This window comes from Canis lupus, chromosome 16, assembly GCF_011100685.1.
Source record: "Canis lupus familiaris isolate Mischka breed German Shepherd chromosome 16, alternate assembly UU_Cfam_GSD_1.0, whole genome shotgun sequence".
NCBI classification, from domain to species: Eukaryota; Metazoa; Chordata; class Mammalia; order Carnivora; family Canidae; genus Canis; species Canis lupus.
Genome location: NC_049237.1, coordinates 29938515 through 29957197, shown reverse-complemented (window position 1 = coordinate 29957197; position 18683 = coordinate 29938515). Strand labels below are relative to the sequence as shown.

General features: G+C 38.9%; 1 protein-coding gene across 9 annotated transcripts in view; it reads left to right on the top strand.

The window, feature by feature from the left end:
* The window catches only part of UNC5D (unc-5 netrin receptor D), a 529465-nt gene extending 512643 nt beyond the window's left edge, over nt 1-16822 (top strand). For all 9 annotated transcript variants that reach the window (XM_038560130.1, XM_038560132.1, XM_038560129.1 and 6 more), the window contains one exon: nt 10115-16822. In XM_038560130.1, coding sequence (XP_038416058.1) covers nt 10115-10319 — 205 coding nt within the window. In that variant the 3' untranslated portion in view covers nt 10320-16822. The remainder of the gene's footprint in view (nt 1-10114) is intronic.
* Nucleotides 16823-18683: the final 1861 nt, after the last annotated feature.

Below are 18683 nucleotides of genomic sequence, written 5' to 3'. Positions count from 1 at the left end.
GATTTTCAATCATTGTCACTCTTTGCAGTCTTCACTAATAGCAAATGGTGGAGATGGGGGGCATGAATACAAGTAACCTGCTATCTTTCAGTCTTCTTTGGTGGACGTATGCAACTTCAGTGAATGGCAGGTCCTTAACTCTCCCAAAGTAGTCTAACTATGGAATGAGAATGGTTTACATTGAGAATCAGCAAACTTCCTTCTGTTTAAGCAGATAGCAAATAGTTCAGGCCATATAGGATCTGTGATAATTACCATTCAGCCCTGCTTCTTCAGTGAGAATGAGCCAGAGATAATACATGAAACACAGCTATGCCTATTTGTCTAACAAACTTTCTTTATAAAAACAGGCAACAACTTGCTTTTACCCTATAGAATGTAGTTACCTGACTCCTAATTTAAATAAATCCACCCTCATTTAGTAAAACTTCCATAGGATATTGTAATACCCAGAGATGAGGCTCCTGAGTCAGCTCAGCATCCAAGCTTGGCGGGGGTGGTGGGGAGAGGAACATAGGATAGGACCTGCAGCCTGGTTAGTTCCAGCAGATGGGCCACCAGTGTATTCACAGAAGCAGAGTAGAGTAAAGACTACTGAAAACCACCTTGCACCATGTTAGCTCATTCTCATTTTGCAGAAATTGTCAAGTTCCTTTTAGGTTTTCATTACTGTACCAAAAATCCGTCCTCTCCTACATGGGAAAAAACCTTACGTAACAGAGAAGAATGGGATTTTCAGATGCAACTTGTCACAACTTCCTATCGTGTAACCCCAAATCACTGGCCAGGCTCTCTTATGGTTACAAATAATAGCATGGAACTGATCATTATTGTGTGTTAAAATACAAAAACCTGACATTGTCAGTATGCCAATATCATTGAGCAAGAGAGCTGTCCCATAGCTTGAGATCCCATCAACTCTGGGATCATAAGAGAAAGATGATGACAAAGCACACAGGCTGTTATAGAATTCACCTTCCTTGATCTCATGACAGCACTTTTCACCTGACTCTCCTCACCTCCTTTCAATTTCCAAATCTCCAAAAGCTTGCAAAACCAAAGCCCTCAATTAGGAAGAAAGACTCTTCAAAGGGAATGGAAGGAAGTATTTGCTTTTATTTTATTGCCGTGAAAATGCTCTCATAGCCTCCTTTTGGTGAAATGCAGATGTCACTGATGATAATCTGCCTTTTTGCCAAACAAGTTTCTACTTAGATCTGAATAGGGGAAAAGACTTGGAATATCAAGTGAAAGGCTTAGCAATGGATGAGAATGTGAGAGATGTCAGTGGTGTGTGCGATGAGGCGGCAACACAGGTGGCCTTGCAACTTGCCTGGCATATGGATCCCGCCAAAGAAGCTCCACAGCCTAGCAAAGAATGTCATAGAGAACAGTTGCAATTATAGATTCTGTGAGCAAACTTTGACTATTACTCAGAGTCCATACTTGCTGAATTTCAAAGCTGAGATTACACATTTGTTCTCTAAATTCAGCTGCAACAACCCTCTACTTCAGTGCTCCTGGCCCCCATGTGATTGGTAGGTGGGTAGCACTGAGAAATAAAGAATTGATGGCATGGAAGTAGATGGTGGGGAGTATCGCTAAGGACCAAACAGATTAATGTTGGAAACTAACTGCTTCAGCCAAAAGATTTCTCCCATATCTAAACTTCCATAGCACTTTATATTGTGATGACCACACTCTGTATTCTCACTTGTGGCTAAACCCACCAAGATGGTATTCTCTACTTACAGGGAAAATTCAGTAATCTTTAAATGAATGACATGAACTCTTTTATTGGATACTAATGATGCTTGACCTCAGAAACTTCTTTCCTAATAAATAGAATTGATAGGAATAATCATCAAAGGATTTTGAAAATTGATCTCAAAGGAAAACAGTTCACAGGGCTAACATTAGAGAGGATTCCTGTCTTTGCTCTCAGCTCTTACACAGTCCCCGAAATTCTGCTGTTAGATCATGCTTCTTTAAGGCCTCATGATTTTCATATTCCAGAAACCCTTGTGAAAACACAGCCAGCTTGACCATGTTGCTATGGGAACAGCTGCTGGATAAAGAGCATGAGATATGGGAGTGTGAGCGGAGGGGAAGCAGCCGAGATGGAAGAGAGGGTGCCAAGGTGGAAAGAAGCACATAATTACATCTTATTAACGGTTTTTCATAATAGTACGCAGTTGAACCTTGAACAACACAGTTGAACCTTTGAACTGCACAGTTCACTTATATGTGGATTTCCCCCCTAAATGTGCTATAAATGTATTTTCTCTTCCTTATGATTTTCTTAATAACATTTTCTTTTCTGTAGCTTACTTCATTATAAGAATACAGTCTATAATACACATAACATACAAAATATGTGTAAGCTGCTTATGTCATCAGGAAGGCTTCTAGTCAACAATAGGCTAGTAATAGCTTAAGCTTTGGGAGAATCAAAAGTCATACTGAATTTTCGACTGTATGGTGGGGTGGGTGGGGAGCTAACTCCCCACATTGTTCAAGGGTTAACTGAAACATATTTCTCATTGGTCAGAGGTTAAAATAGTTCATTTTGGCCGTTAATGTTCATTGGTGATGGTGTAGCAATTGCGAGCAAATTTCTCAAACCTCATGGCTGATAAGCCTCACTATATAACTAGTTTTGCCACCAGGCCCTCTAATGAGAAACAGAATCTTCTCCTATTGAGGTCATATCCTTTCATTCCCTCTGTCCACCTTCTTAATTGGATATACAGGAACAGTGAAATGGCCAGAGGACAGTGGAAGAGGACAGAGGAAGGTCACAAGGCAGCTTCCTCATCTGTCTTGGAATAACTGTTGAGAATTCACCAGAAGTAGAGCAGCCCCAGTACCAGCTGCCTTTTGAGGTGAGAGAGGAAGAGGAGAACAAAATCCATACAGGATGCCTGCTTCCCAGGCAGGTCACTGAGAGGGGGGTCATGCAGTGACCATGGAGACTAGCTGTTTTCATTCCCGTGGTTTGGGATTTACTGTGAGGACACCAAACTCCGCTTTGGTGTGCCGGCTAGAGGCTAGAAAACACATCCTTACCTTTAAGTAATAAAAATGGATGTGAGGCTGTCATTTCCCAAACAAAACCACCTTTATGACTCTTCCAAGGGAAGTTAATATACAGAGGGATAGCATTACACAAGTCCTTGGAAGCAAATAGAGTGACATCCAAATCAGATTTTCTGCTTGTAGCCCAGGAGGCTTATGGAGGCAGTGAAATGCTAAGAGTCTTTAGAGTGAGCCTTCACAACCCAACATGGCAAAGTGGTGGGTGTTTGCATTTCGTTCCACCGAGGTCAATGACTCCTGAAACTGCCCACTAATGTGAAGCTGAAACAGCCTTGGGACAAGTGTAGCCACGAACTAGCTATAAACCATCCTAAAAGTGGCAGGTGTCCATCCTAAAGGCAATGTGGAAAAGAAACTTCTTAATGTTCCTCTGAGAGAATCAAAGCCATGCTCCCGCCAGCCCCAGGGGCCTGTAACAAGGGCAACTACATTCCTTCTAGGCAAGGGGAGAGTTTGTGCTGGTTTAGGAAGGAATAACAGGCTACCCGCCCCCCCCTTAGGCTAATAGAGTTTTCAGAGAAGACGGACATGCCAAGGCCCTTTTTTAATTGTCTAAATAATCTCCTTCAGAAGAGCAGTCTCCAACAGTTCTGAAAAATACTGGCAGCATCAGTATGCCTGAATGTGATGTTTGCATCATTTGAGAAAATTAAATTATAGGAAGGACTTTAACCTAATTCATTAGAGTATCCTTTAAGAGATTAACTGTTTCTTTTCAGTGATTTGCAAGGTTTTAGCGAAACACATACTGAGTATTTTGCAAAGGGAGAAGTCTAAATATTTCCTTTTTCCTCTTTTTTCTTAAATAATTGATTTATTTATTCATGAGAGATACAGAAAGAGGCAGAGACATAGGCAGAGGGAGAAGCAAGCTTCCTATGGGGAGCCCGATGTGAGACTCAATCCCAGGACCCAGGATCACAACTTGAGCCAAAGGCAGATGCTCAACCACTGAACCACCCAGACACCCCTGACACTTCTTTTATTCAGCATTAACACAGTGGTCTTCTGTTGGGAACAAATGGGTGGTCAATGTCCTTCATCCTCACAATGCTGAAAATGTCTCAAGGTTATGAGGGGGAAAATTAGTTTCAATGATACCTCTTTTTCCTTGATCTTTCCCGATTCAAAGAAAACTAAAAATTCAACTTGGTAGTTTTCATTGTCCTTCACTTCCAAATATGACGAATTGTCATAGACAATGTCATCCTGTCAGGAATGAAATTGGAGAATTGAACACAGGGTCTACAGCCAGCCTTGTTCTCTGGCAACTCACGGGTGGCCCTGAAAGCTCCAGGTCTTTAAATGTTTGACGAAGAAGAAGAAGAAGAAAGGAGAAGGAGAAGGAGAAGAAAAAAAGAAGAAGAAGGAAGAAGAAGAAGAAAGAAAGAAAAAGAAGAAGAAAAAGAAAAAGAAAAAGAAAAAAGCCTTGTTTTTCTCCTTCAAGAACCAGTTAATAGAATAGACAAAAAGAAATACTAAGGGGAATTTCATTGTCAAATTAATTGCCCTCAAAGGATTAATGCACCTGTTTTTAAGGCAAGACAGTGGAACTCCATGGTTTCCATTGCCTGGACCCTGTCCTTGTGGGTGCCAGCTGCCTTTCTCTTGAAGGCAAGGGGACGCGAGGCAGAGATGGTATCATGGCCTGCATCTTTTAGCCTTTAGAAAATGAAACACCGACTTGACTCTCTCCCAAGGGTAGCTTTGCGGTTTGTTGAGTACCCAAGTGAGGTTGAAATTTGGGGATGGAAGCCTGATGGAAGGAACAAGCACTGGTGTTGTGTCCAATACTGCTGTTCAATATGAATGGCTTTTCTCCTCTCTTGGCCTCGAAAGAACCATACGGAAGGTTGGTTTGGGTCACAGAGGCTTTCCTTAAATGAGACAATTAGGATGATAGCCGGGACATTAATATTTTTGCATGAGGGCTATGTTTCACTTCCCAACTTGGCACTAATGACAGGATTAGGCACAGTTCCTATAAATGATGGCTCCCGCTTTGTTAGAGACAGCCAAACTTCGTTTTCACTTTCTATACGACAAGCCTACTTGAGAAGATATTTTTTAAATTGGCTTTTTAAAGGCTAACACAATTCAGGTAACTTAGATGTAAACAGCAAGTTTGTAAACTATAAACATGGTCGGTGCCTCTCATGTCACAGGTACAAATGCCCCTCCCCCTTCTACTTGAAGGCGTTGGGTGAAATCCTAAATTCTGCATGAATTTGCAGCATTCCCCTGCCATGAGGGTGTCTTCTGTGCTAACCACGACATTCAGCTGCAGTTCTAATGTGGTTCCCCAACTATATTTCGGTAGGAAATCCATTCTCCCAGTTAATGACAAAGAAGAGCTCACAGCTTGCGATCAGCCCCCATCATAGCAGGATTCAGAGTTTGTTATCTGGAATTCAGTATGAATTTAGTATGAAAGGGAGGCCCTTCCTTGTAGGCAACACACACAACCTGACAGAAGAACACGGAGCCAGGCCAACTCCAGTGTGAGCGCACTGTGCCCTTGGGATATTTTCCCTGGGCCTCAGACCTGTGCCTCCTTGCCTCCCATCTCCTACTCTGCACCCCAGGACTCTTATCTCTGTGTTAACTGATTGAAGATTTGTAAATCCTGGAGATATTTACATTTGAATGCTGCTTTCTAGTACTTAAGAAAAGGCACTATCTCTGAATTTTCAGGAGAGGGACAACCAGCCACTTTTCCTTTTCAGAAAACTAGCCCTCCGTATGATGGGATATAAAGATATTGGATCATGATCCCTTCATTCTCCCCTCCTCCTCGCATGCAAAAAAAGGAAACAGAAGGCACAGTCATGATTTCCAGAAATACTCAAATTTTAACCTAATCTCCATGATTAGTTTAACATGGTTATTAACTTGAAGATGTATTTTGAAAACTGGGATTCTGTATAAAAATTTGGTTTTTGACCATATACACCATTATAGGTTGGCCTGTGTCTAGCTAGTGAAATTGCTAAGGTAAAGATTCATGCTCCCAGTTCTGTCCTGGCTTCCACCTAAAGCATGGGATTTTAATTGAGGATGAGGGATGGGGATAGGAAAGTCTCAGAGGAAAGTCATCATGTAATAAAACAACACCAATCCCCACACCCCCAGAACTCAGGTGAATAGAAGGCATGTAGGTTTAATGAAACAAAATTAAATTTCACAAGCCATTATTACTCAATAAACTTAAGACGGATAAATTTGTCCAACTGTCTTAGCATGTATTTTTTTTTTATAGTTTACTATTTTAGTGGGAGTTCCAAATGAAAAGATAAAGCCATTCAATCTTCAAAGCTTAGGACAAATAAACCTGAAGACCTAGAAGGATTCTAAAGTAATTCCTAAAATTTAAGAGTAATCTTATCTGCATAATATACAGCATCTTTATGACACCACAAAAATAAAAATCCCATTTTTTTAAAAATAACTTCAGTCTATCAGAATTCAAAAAGGCTACGACAAAAGGTCACCCAGAGTTCAGAATGTAAAAAGATTAATAATTTGAAGCATCTAAGACCAGAATAAACATTCGGTTCTTTAAACATATTTCAAAGAGAAAGAAAAAAATAAGTTTTATTTTGAGGCATCCACTTAAATTTCAGGACTACTACTTTTGCTAAATGTTCTGGTTTCATTAAAAAAAATCAAAGACAATCAGAAAATTGCTTAATACCAACTATTGCTATGAATTCTATTCTCTAGTAGTAATAATATTCCCTGAATTGTGTGTGCTAGTGTCCAAATGCACCACCATTATGAAGAGAAATGGGTCACATAGGTTGGGATCAGAATAATTTCAAAAGGGCAGTATGGAAACAACCAAACAGATGCATGGTATACAAATTTTCAGAACAAAACAAAAATCAGTGCATTTGCACATATATAACCAGTTAAAATAATCCAACTATCTTGGAGGAGTAGCCTTTTGCATTAGGATTTTAGGATCTTGGGAGTCTGCTTCTCCCTCTGCCTATGTCTCTGCCTCTCTCTCTCTCTCTATCTCTGTGTGACTATCATAAATAAATTTAAAAAAAGGGTTTTAGGATCTTTTATATACTAATTATTCTGGTGTAGACAAGTAAAGGTAATTTAATAGGAGGTCTGTTTATCACAAAGCTAACTGAATCATTTTTAATAAGACTGATTATGTTCCTGTATGTATCTACTAAAATTAAGTGGAATTTGAGATTTGTGTATGTTATGATGAATGTGCTTGTATAGAGTATAAATCTGAGCCATGCTTTGGGGAGCACATTTCACTTGTTACAATATGTTCAGAGACCTGTGCCAAGTGAGAATTATATTTCTGCCTCTCTTGATCACTTAGTTTGCTTTAGCCCTGGCTGCCTATTCACAAATCAGAACATTTGCGGGATTTTTGAGAACCTAATGGCTGACAGGAGCCATTCACCATCCCTGCTCCTCTTCCTCTGGGCAGGTATACTTACTTAGAACACCTTCCCATGCCCACTCCCATACTCACCACAGATTCATGAACTTTTAATATCATGTTAGGACAAAGATTCATCCCGACCTCCAAAGCATATTCTGTACGCCTCTCCCAGAGTTTTATTATTGCATTTTCCTGCCCAGGTCTTCTTGTCATGTCTTGAAATGTCAAAGATCCCTGAACATTTACTGAGGATGAAGCTTTCAAAGTGCTTGAGGCAGGATGTGTAACTTGTGGATTCAACCACTTTAGCCCTCGGGGTACTCATTTTCAAATGCAGCACAAAATGAAAAGTTCAGTCTAATCTTCTCTCAAATCGTTACCACTTCTGGAAATCTAGCTTGGTTGTAAGACAACATAGGAGAGAGATCAGCCCTACAGCCTAAAAGCCAGATCTGGCCCACCACCTGCTTTCCTATAGGCCAGAAGCTAGAAAGGTTTTAGGATTTTTAAATGGTCAGGAAAAAAAAAAAAAAAAGAAGAAGAATATTGTGTGACATGACAACTGTAAGACATTCCAATTTCAGTATCTGTCAATAAAGTTTAATTACAACGTGGTCATGCTCATTCACATGTATTGTCTATGGCTGCTTTCACACTACCATAACAAAGTTGGCCTCTAAAGTCCACATAAAGACCACATATGACCCCTAAAGTCAAAAATATTTATAATTTGGTCTTCATAGAAATATTTGTCGAGCCCTGGTATAGAAAAAAGCCTAATTTGGGGGTTGAAAAGATCACAAGGATTCTAGTTATTCTAATGGGACACTAGTCCATTGTTTTTCAAGGGCAAATACAAACTATAAACCTTCAATAGAATGATGAGAAATCTATGCTTCTCTTTTTTCTTGTTCTTCTTTTTGAAACAACAATGGAGAACAGAAATATTTATCCATTCCAGGAACAAACATGTGTTTATGGTCTTTATTCTCAAAAGGGAAATGAAGAGATTGTCACACAGCCTACCCAGAGTTAACCCACCCCTACTTTCTCAGTTTGCCTTTTTCTCAGCTATTCCCTCCGTTCTCATTCTGCCTGGATGTTGGGAGGGGTGGGTCAGTTGACTGAACAGACCTAGAGATGTAGCAGATTGCTCTACAAACGTTGGCCCTGACCAGGAAGAAGTGACAATATTCAAAACAAAGTTCTTAAATAAAAGGAACCAGAATCCCTTCAATTGTCCAAGCCATTTGATTTGCCATTTCTATTAGTGTAGAAGTAACTATATTTGATTCCAAGTGAGTGGAAGGGGCAAGGGAAATAAGGAAAGAAGATAAAAGAAGCTAGAAAGAACATTTTTAAGCTGGCCTTCTCCCTCTCTCAATCAGATTCAGATGTAGCAGAAAGTATATATAGTACCCTGATATTCATGCTATTTGGCAACCAAACTGGCTTTAAGGAGTCCCTTGAGACCTTTAAATAAAACAGCACTTTATTCACTCAAAATTACTATATGTGTGTGTGGTGCTTGTAAATGGTAATGTGCCCTTAAAAGCGTGTCTTCTCTTCCAAGTGCTCGTTACATGAGTCTACTCTGTGACTGCCGAATGTGGTGAGGGAAAGTAGTGCCATCCTCAAAATACGCAATTCTTGGTTGACTCTCAAAGATCTTTTCAGCTTATCAAAATTTTACCAAAGGTGACATTTCTATCCCTGATGTAAAAGTGCCTATGAAAAATTGTGTGACCTTTAATCTTTTGTGTTGTCTTAATCTTCATCATAGCAGAGTCATTGTCCAAAAGGTTACCATTTGTTTTCACTGAAGATCCTGTATCACCTGAAAAAAAAGCTCATAGCAATTAATTACTCAAGACAATGGATATTGAATAAACACCTCTCATAGTACTATGATAAGGACTATTGCAGAATCAGAAGATTATTAGCTATGATCCTTTCCCTTCAGATGTCTGTAATCATGCTGGGTGGGCAAAACTCACATGAAATATATAACCAACCTATTCATATGAAAATTTAAACACAACAGTAGAAAGAATTCAGAGAAAAAATAAAGCATTTTGAACAAAGAGTGGAGGAGAATTGAACCAGGCACGATCTTGATAAACAGAGGGTAAAGAAGGAAATGGGTCTTCCCAATGGAGAGAATAGATTGAATGAAAGCAAAAAGCAAAGTATTACCTAAGTCAGCATTAATGGCTCAAAGGGCAAAGGAAGACTGAGTATGTCAAAAAGCAAGCAACAACATAAAGAGAAAAGTCAAAAATAAATGTCACAGTATGAGAGATTAAAAAGGTCGTTTGTAATCCCAGTGATACTTTTTATAGTTACAAAGGGGGACAATCTGGAAATACAGGAGTGGTAACCATTTCTGATGCACTGAGTTCGAGGGAGGTGGAGAGAGATCAAATCTGAGCAATCCCAACGTCATTTGGAGACCTGTCCCTGGCTCCCATTTACATACTACTCCTATTGTAAGAATATCCACTGCAAGTCATTCTTAATTTCCTTATAGTGATTTTTATTTGTTCTTTAATTCCGTCTTCATTTTTGTTGTTCTTTCTTTCTTTAAATCTCTCTGTCTAGGAATTTGTCTTATTTTGCTACACAAAGTAGTCCATCTGCTGTCATTTTGAACCTGTGGGAAGCTCGTCATCAGCATGATGGTGATCTTGACTCCCTGGCCTGTGCCCTTGAAGAAATTGGGAGGACACACACGAAACTCTCCAACATTGCAGAATCCCAGCTCGATGAAGCCGACTTCAACTACAGCAGGCAAAATGGACTCTAGTCCACGATCGCTCATGAGACAGTGATGGCCAGCTTCTGGACATTTGCTTTAAATGGGAAAGAGACAGCTTTCTGCCCAGTGGCATTTGGAGAATTCGGCCTTCATTTACAATCAGTGAGAATCCCTGGTTGAAGAAACTGAATTTTATATAGGTATAATATGTTAATAGGGAAGAGTACAAGCTCTCTTAAATATAAGAGGGCTCTACTGTCTCATCTGAATCCACACTTGGGTTCACACTTGATGAACTTTCTGAGCTTTGGAGTGGTAAGGATAAAGTGAGGGCATAGTTAGATCAAAGCAATTGTGGGGGAAAGATGAGCTACAATAAAGCCAGGAAGGCAAAGATTGAATCGTGCATGTCTCAAAACAGGTTTTTAATGATGTGCCCCAAAGGGCCAGCTGATTCTGGTACCAGATTGTCAGGCTTGTCTACCAACTGGCATCCAGTGATGTCAACAATCATTGTAAAACTGGCTTTTCTAAGTGAAATGGGGTTGCCAACCCATTCGTAGGACTTTGGTAATGTCAAGGAAGGCATTTAGAATTTAGACTCTGAGTACATCACACCAGCACCGATTCTCTATTTATCCTAACCACTTAATGGAAATAAGATCAGAAGGTAAGATGGACCACAAACTAGTTCTTGCTGTGTATGCCACCTTCATTCTCTCCCAGAGACAAATCTACCCACATTCTTTCTTCCCCTTCCTTACCTAGAACATAGGAGTGGTTTCAAGGAGGCTAATTACTTCTCAATATGGAAATTTACTTCTCCTAACTCAACAATGCAGAACCCTCTATTCCCAGCCCAGCCACTCAAGGTGCAAAGTGCTATTAGAACACAGCTTATTACTTGGATTTGGGGGGAGGGAGTATCAAATCGAGCCCAAAATAGGACAGGGACTGCAGATGCCAAAGGCCTCAGATAAGCTATAATTCTAGGATAGAGGTGTTGACCCATTCTCTAAACATTTTTATGAGGGGATGAGGGGTCCTGTTCTACTTTTCAATCCAGGTTCTTGAAAATTTCTAGCCACCTTGATACTATGTTGTCACAAAATCTTTCCATAGGGCTATAGGGCATCCTCCTTCTGCTTCTGCTTCTTGGAAAATTAGCAGATAGTCTTTGGTCTAAATGATAGGAGTAAATAGACATGAGGAATACGGTCTACCACAATGTCCCAGAAACCACATGCATTGTTCTGGAAGCTTTTAAGCTCTGATTACTCAACCTCACTAGGTATGCTTTCTCTACAGGATTATTAATATGGGACTCTTGCTTTATGGTTCTTTAAAAAAAAATAGGCAATGATGTTGTGGAGAATTGAAGTCCACCAATAATTCATGAAACTCACCTTAACATTTTACTCCATCTTTTATCCTATAAAATAGTTTTTGAAAAGATGTCCTGGCAGACTAAAGATGTGCCGATCTGTTCCTGATCATCTTCTGGTGGATGTTTTAATCAGCTGCCCACAATCAGAACAGGCGAGGTCAAGGACCTAGATTATCTACAAGACTGATCAGCTACTTAGAGGCTGGCTACATTAAAATAAAATCTAGTCAGGGAATGGGGGTGTTGGGGAGTACTTGGCAATGGGGTTATGATCAATCTTTTTTTTTAATGTTTTTGTAAGTCTCATGTAAAACAAAACAAAACAAAACAAAACATAAATCTCCACTGAAGTAAAAAAGGCCTAGAGATAGGTGTAATTTATAAAACCATGAGTAAGGCATTAGCAACTCTTGAATGCATTAGCTATTTTCTCTAACTAATGTGTGGTATAGGTCTCCTATATTGGATGAAAGGCTTTGCTACATGAAATTCAAAAGCATCTTGCTTTTCTCAGGAGCCAAAGGCATATCATATAGAACAAACAAATCCTCTTAGAACTGCTGAGCATATTTTCAAAATACCTCTCTAGATCAAGCAAAGACCCTTTTGCTAACGTGCTCTACTTATTTATTCCTTCTGATGAGCAAAGAGAAAGCAGAAGAGGGTAAATCATCTGACACCCTTGCTAGCATTTCTGGAAGAGCAAGAATGTTGCTCTTCCAGAGAACAACGTTGAAATTGATGGTCAGTCACCCAAAGTAAACTAGAGAGTTTATTGGCATGGTAGTATACAGAAAGAAGCTGCGTTGATTTTAATAATAATTTGCAGGAAACATCAGAGAGAACTTTTGTAAGTTTCCACCTTGGAGGACTTTTGTTTTAAAACAAACCATCCTACCCATTTTTCCTTTTCCTTTATAACTGGCCTTATATGATTGCTTCATATAACCCGAGAATCCACATAGATCCTTTTTAGATCTGATATGTTTTTAATATCTTAAAAAATTTAATATCTTCCCTAGAATCTAGATCATTTTAAGCTAAGAGATTATCATCCACCCCTCAACGTCTAGAATTTCCAACCATGGGCTTTTTTTTTTTTTTTTTCTGGTGGGAGGGTGGCTTGATTTTTATAAATTCACAAGATCATCATACCATATTGAACAACAAAGGAAGCAAATTAACACAATTCGCTGCTGACTTCAGCCTAAGGTTCGAATCCATCTTTCAACCTATTTTACTCCTTCTTTTCATTTCTTTTATTTCTGCTAGCATCCTACATAGGATTTCTACAGGAATATGTGAAATTCTGTGGCTGTTGCACATCAGGATCCTATTTTACAGTAGAATTCCAAAGAGAACCTATGTTTGCGAGATTTACCGACATGGTTGGGGAGTCGGGGTGTCAGGGAAGAGCGGAAATCACAGATCAGATGGACTTCACTGACACTTGAACTTGTGGTTACTCACTGTGACCTTAAACCCTTTTTCTATTTTAATATTTTCCCATCACAACACCAATGCCCCTCTAGAAAGAGATTCACTTGTCAGTACATGTGCTTACCTTAGAAGTCTTATTGTCCTAGTGTAAAAGGAACCAACACATGAAAAATGGGCTTGAATACTTGGCAGGTTGCTTAAAATTTTTACAAAATATCCCATTTAGTGCCAAATCTTTCAGTCCTCAAAGGCATTTAAGTCTAATGGTCATGCTTTAAACAGGACTTCAAATTATGCCACCAAAAGGTACACTTCACAGCTGTACCAGACTGCCGCTGCATCGTAAAGTTAATTTACAGTTTTTACAACATTGCTTGTGCAGTCTTACCAGTTTACATCAAAATCCTTTAAGCCAAAAGGAAGCTCACTCTATGGATTTAAATGCAAACTTCATTTACTGGTGCAGAAAGTCTCGTAAAACTCAGATGTACTCCCACAAAAATTTTATTGGCCTTTTTGTAAGAGATGAATAGGAATTGACACAATTCTCTTTAAAGAGGGGAAATTTTCTCTCTCTTATTATTTTTATCTCCAGATGCAGGTGTTCTCCTGTGCCATGGTCCCTACGTTTTTCTTTCAGTTGACTTTGAGAAGGGTTATTAAGTCAGATGACTAAACCAGGGTTCTCTTTGGATTAAAAGTTCTGGATTCGTTGCCCCTATTTTCCTTGAGAAAAATTCTCAACATCACAAAGTGGAATATGAAAATGGTATATAGATCTTCCTCGACTTATGATGGGGTCATGTCCTCACAAACCCATCGTAAGTCAAAAATATAGTTAAATCAAAAATACCACAGCCGATAGCCTAGCTGATGCACACTCAGACCATGGGCATTAGCCTCAAGTTGGGCAAAATCATCCAACACAAAGCCTGCTTTGTAAGGAAGTGTCGAAAATCTCATGTCATTGATCAAATACTGTACTGAAACAAACAACGGAATGGTTGCCAGCATCCTGCTGGTCTACCCTTGAGATGTCATGGCTGACCAGGTGGGGGGCGGTGGCTACCCGGGGCCCAGCCAGCATCACGGGAGAGTCATCCCTCATATCGCTAGCCCAGGAAAATATCCAGATTCAAAGTTGCTAGGACAGTTTCTACTGAATACCTATCACCTTTGGACCATCGTATAAAGTCAGAACATTGTCAGTTGAACTGTCATAACTGGGGGACCATCTGTAATGGATTTTAGATAGTATTCTCCACTTGCCAAACCTCTGGCAAATTTACCCATGGATTTCAAACTGTGAGAAGATCATTGAACGTGCTTGCTTTTCCTTTTGCCATTTTCACCACAATCCCTTAGTCCTTCTGTAAAGGTGTGAAATAATCACTCTCAGATGTGGTGAAGGTGAAATTCCCTCCAAGGTCTCTGTCCCAGATCTGGGAAGGTCATGGGAACCTGACGGGGCTGAAATACTTGCTTCTTATGGCCCCTCATGGGGTCCATTTCCATTACTTTTCCTCATGAAACATTGCAAAGTTCTGAATCCTGGTATCTCCCATTGACCGGACTAGGGGTCACATCTGCAGCAAATGGGAGAGCAAAATGTTGTCCTACAGATAGTGACAAAATTTTATTAGCCCTTCAGTGTTAGTTGCCATAGCGCTGTATTTGAAAAATCGATGCTGTAGCCAAAAGCTGAACGGCCACCCTTTTCCGCAGCTTCCACTGTTTTGTCTGCATAGAGTTTTCCTGAACTACAAGCAAAATGTATTTTGTCGAATGTCACAAAGTGAAAATGTTGCTAATATTAGACGTGTTACATATTTTGTGTTTTTACTTTCCATACTCTTTCAAAAGCTGCAGTTCTAAAAGCTGTTTGGCTGTATGGACAGCATGTGGTGTTCTTTGCAAAAGCAATTCTAGGAGAGCCAGCGTCTACCATGGACTCCTCACATCCCCATTCCAGGGTCATCAGCAAAAGAGCAAAATGGCAATTTTGTGTGCTATGTTTTTTTTCAAAAGATAAAAAGGGGATGGAAATTAGACCTGGCTGTTAGTCACTAGTGTGTAGTACTGTGATCTGAAGTAGGAAATTTAACTCACATAGAATAATTGTGGTGTTTGAAGCAGCTACTTTGCTTTTTCCTTTTGCTGTGAAGATCATGGATTTGGAATGTCCTCATGAGGTGGACCTAAGACGGTGACAGTGAACTTCATGTCTTAGGGTCCACCCTCCATCTGAACCCAAAGATTAAAAAGGCAGTAAGCTTCATGTTTAGGCCTAAGCTTAAAAATATCCTCCCCCACCCCTATGATTGAGTTGGGCAGAGGATACATCCTCCTTTCCAAAAAGTTACCGCCTTGAATTATAAAATGGATCACTAAATTGGGTAAAGTAACTCTTGCATGAGTGGAAATGTGTGTTAAGTACTTTTACAAAAAAGGCATGATTGTGACAGAAATGTCCTTTTGCCTCAAATCTTGCTAACCCCAAAGAGTGTTTCCCTATTGCAGGCATTATTTACATACAAATTCCAAAATGGCATAAATTGTATAAGTACCTTCAAATTAAAGAGATACAAGAGGTAGAGATTTAACAATGGTTCTATTGAATTATGGGAAGATGATATTTTAAGGGAATCGTAAGCAGAATATCTTGCCTTATGACCCGCATCACTGAAACAGACATTACAATCACAAATAGATCTAATAATTCCAATATCCCTCCATTAGCGAACTCTGATGATGCTAAAGTAAGATCACCTCTTACAGGGAGGCTGTGATCTAAGCTTCATCAGAGTGTAGTTAAAAAATTTCAATCAGAAACCCTCTAGAGGGACCAGTCTCAATCATGCAGGCCCTTCCCATTCAACACATTTCTATAAGAAGGTGAAACTCATTGTGGGAATTTTCTGGTCAGGAAAACAATTCTCTCCTTTCTAAATTGGAATTAAGACAGATTTTAAATTTCCCATTCTTCACAGTTGTTTCTAATTGGTACACGCAAGACAGTGTCCCCCCAGAAATAGTGCAGATAGAAGCAATTAGAGGAAAACTGGCTTATTCTCCTGACCCAAACTCAACAAATCTGAGTAACTGTTTACCTCCATTTCTGTATGAAGAACTTTAAAACAAATTTCGTTTTCTTCTGTTTATTTTGGGAAAGTACATGGAGGAGGAGCGGTGGTTTTTTTCGTGATTCATATCTCCAACCCATACCACTCTCAACTTTTATTTGATGTGTTCAAAGCCAGAAGAAAAAAAAAAAAAAAAAAAAGCAGAACTGAACACTTAAATTGACATGAAGCTGAAGGAGTGAGCAAGCCAGAGGAGAGTTTGAATAAAGCATGGCCTTGGCTTCATACCACACTTTTTGTGCCTTGTATTATCAATGTAAATTCTGAATGTTGTACAGTAAATACTTGGATGGACTTCTTAGAAAAGGCTGCACTGGCTTCTTTTTCAGCACATGTACATATCTATAAATATATATACATATATATTTGGTAATGCCAAACAGCTGTGTTATATTGTACTGAACAAAATGGACCGTTTGGATGTTTTATGTAGAGTTTGCAAAAAAAAAAAAAAAAAAAACAAAAAAAAACAACAACAAACAACTGGATGGTTACAGACTTTTCAAGATAAATGTACAGACGTAAATTACCGCATATCAGTTATTTATGAATAAAGAGTCTTTTATTGACATTTTAGGATATCCATGAGTGGAAATTTGAAATCTTCCTAAGGAGTACCCCCTCTATATACTTTCTGCTACATCCTAGCAGGAACTGGAATTCCCTCTACATCAAGGACAGTTTCCAAGTACCTATTAACGTATTGAACCTAATTTCTCCTTGTGGCCTCAAGAATTAGACCCCACGAAGCTACTGGAAACAAAAATGAGATTATCTCCTATGGTTCTCAACCCAACCACCACCGTGCATACACACAAGTTAGGGCGTAGTTTTACAAACCATGAGAGAATCCCAACCTAACGTAATTGAGATATCATTCACCTTAGACCTCAAAATGCTTGGGTTATTTTTTACAGACACTATAGAAATTTTCTGCCTTTTCATTGGAAAAATGCTACAAAAATAAGTACAATGTTGCACATTGCAGATAGTTTCACTGACTGAATCTGTTTAAAATGTTTTAAAAATGCTGAAGGCTCCCAAGATCCAAAGAATGTAATCATAACTGTTTACAGCGGTCAGAACCAGTTTAAGATGGTTTCTGACGTATTTCAATTAGCCATAAATTAAAAGAAGGCCACAAATTGGTTTAAAACCAGTGTTTTCCAAAATTTGTCTTTAAACAAAATACAATTAGCATAGTAAGATAGCAGGCTTTGTACCCCCACCCCTGCTCATTAAATTAAATTTGGAAAACCATCCCTAAAATGAAACTGCATTCTCTAGATTTCTGAAAACCTTTAAGCGTATGATGGATCTAATGTATATGGTGGATCTCTAAAAGAGGAGTGTATATAACATTTTCTAAACATTTTGGACCATGTAATTCTTTTTATGAATCATCTTATAGGACTAGCAGGGATGATAGTATCCACAAAGTGGCTGTGAGAGGTTCCAATGCTTTAAAGCTAATTAGAATATATTTAAGTTACTGGTAGAATGAGAATTGGTTTTAATTAACTAGGTAAATCAGTATGATTAGGAAGAACCAAGCCAAAGTTTCAGAACTATTTTAATAGAGCAAATAAATCCAATCTGAGTTGATCGACTATAAAGAATGCTACGGCTGGCAGAGAGATTCAGATACAACTAGCTCATTTGGATAAAAATATATCAGCTTGAGCCTCTAATAAACTGTTCAAAATATTTTTTTTAAGTTTTGTCTGAAAAATGTTTCATCTACCTAGGAACTGGTTCTGAGTGGATTAAGCTACTTTGGGCTAATGTTTGTTCCCTGTAGCCAATATTTATTAGAATTTGATCAAATTTACTCTGATAGGGTTATATATTCATTCAAAAATATTTATTTAGATCTGCCACATGGTAACAAAGCCCGGATTCAAATCCTGCCTGTGTCATTTAGCATTTAATATCAGACAAAATACTTATGTTTCTACTTAAGTATACAGGGATGATAATAGAATTTTAGATTCTTTCCAAAGTGTAAAGATTAAGTGGAAAAAAAAAAAGATACATGTAAAATCCTTAATGTGGTACTTAATAAGCAACTGAGCGTTCACTTTTACCTTATTTTAGAAAGGAAATAGGCATGGTAGTTAACAAAATGTGTTGGAGATCAACACAGGCTACATAGTAATCCTGGAGTCTGCCATTCTCTGGGCATGTGACCTTGGTCAAGAAACTGTCTTTAAAAGGAGATAATCCATCAAGCTCACTAGGTACAAAGTAAATGTTCAAGAATAGTATAATAAATATAATGACTAAACACATCTCTATTTCTGGCTCATCCTGGTTCTGAACAGAGATGTCCTAGAGTGTTCACTATATGATCATAGTAAAGTAACAAGAGGGCCAAAGACGTACTCAATTTTAGTCTTTCTGATAGCTGGCAGAAAGTTATTTAAGGCAAAAAAATAAAGT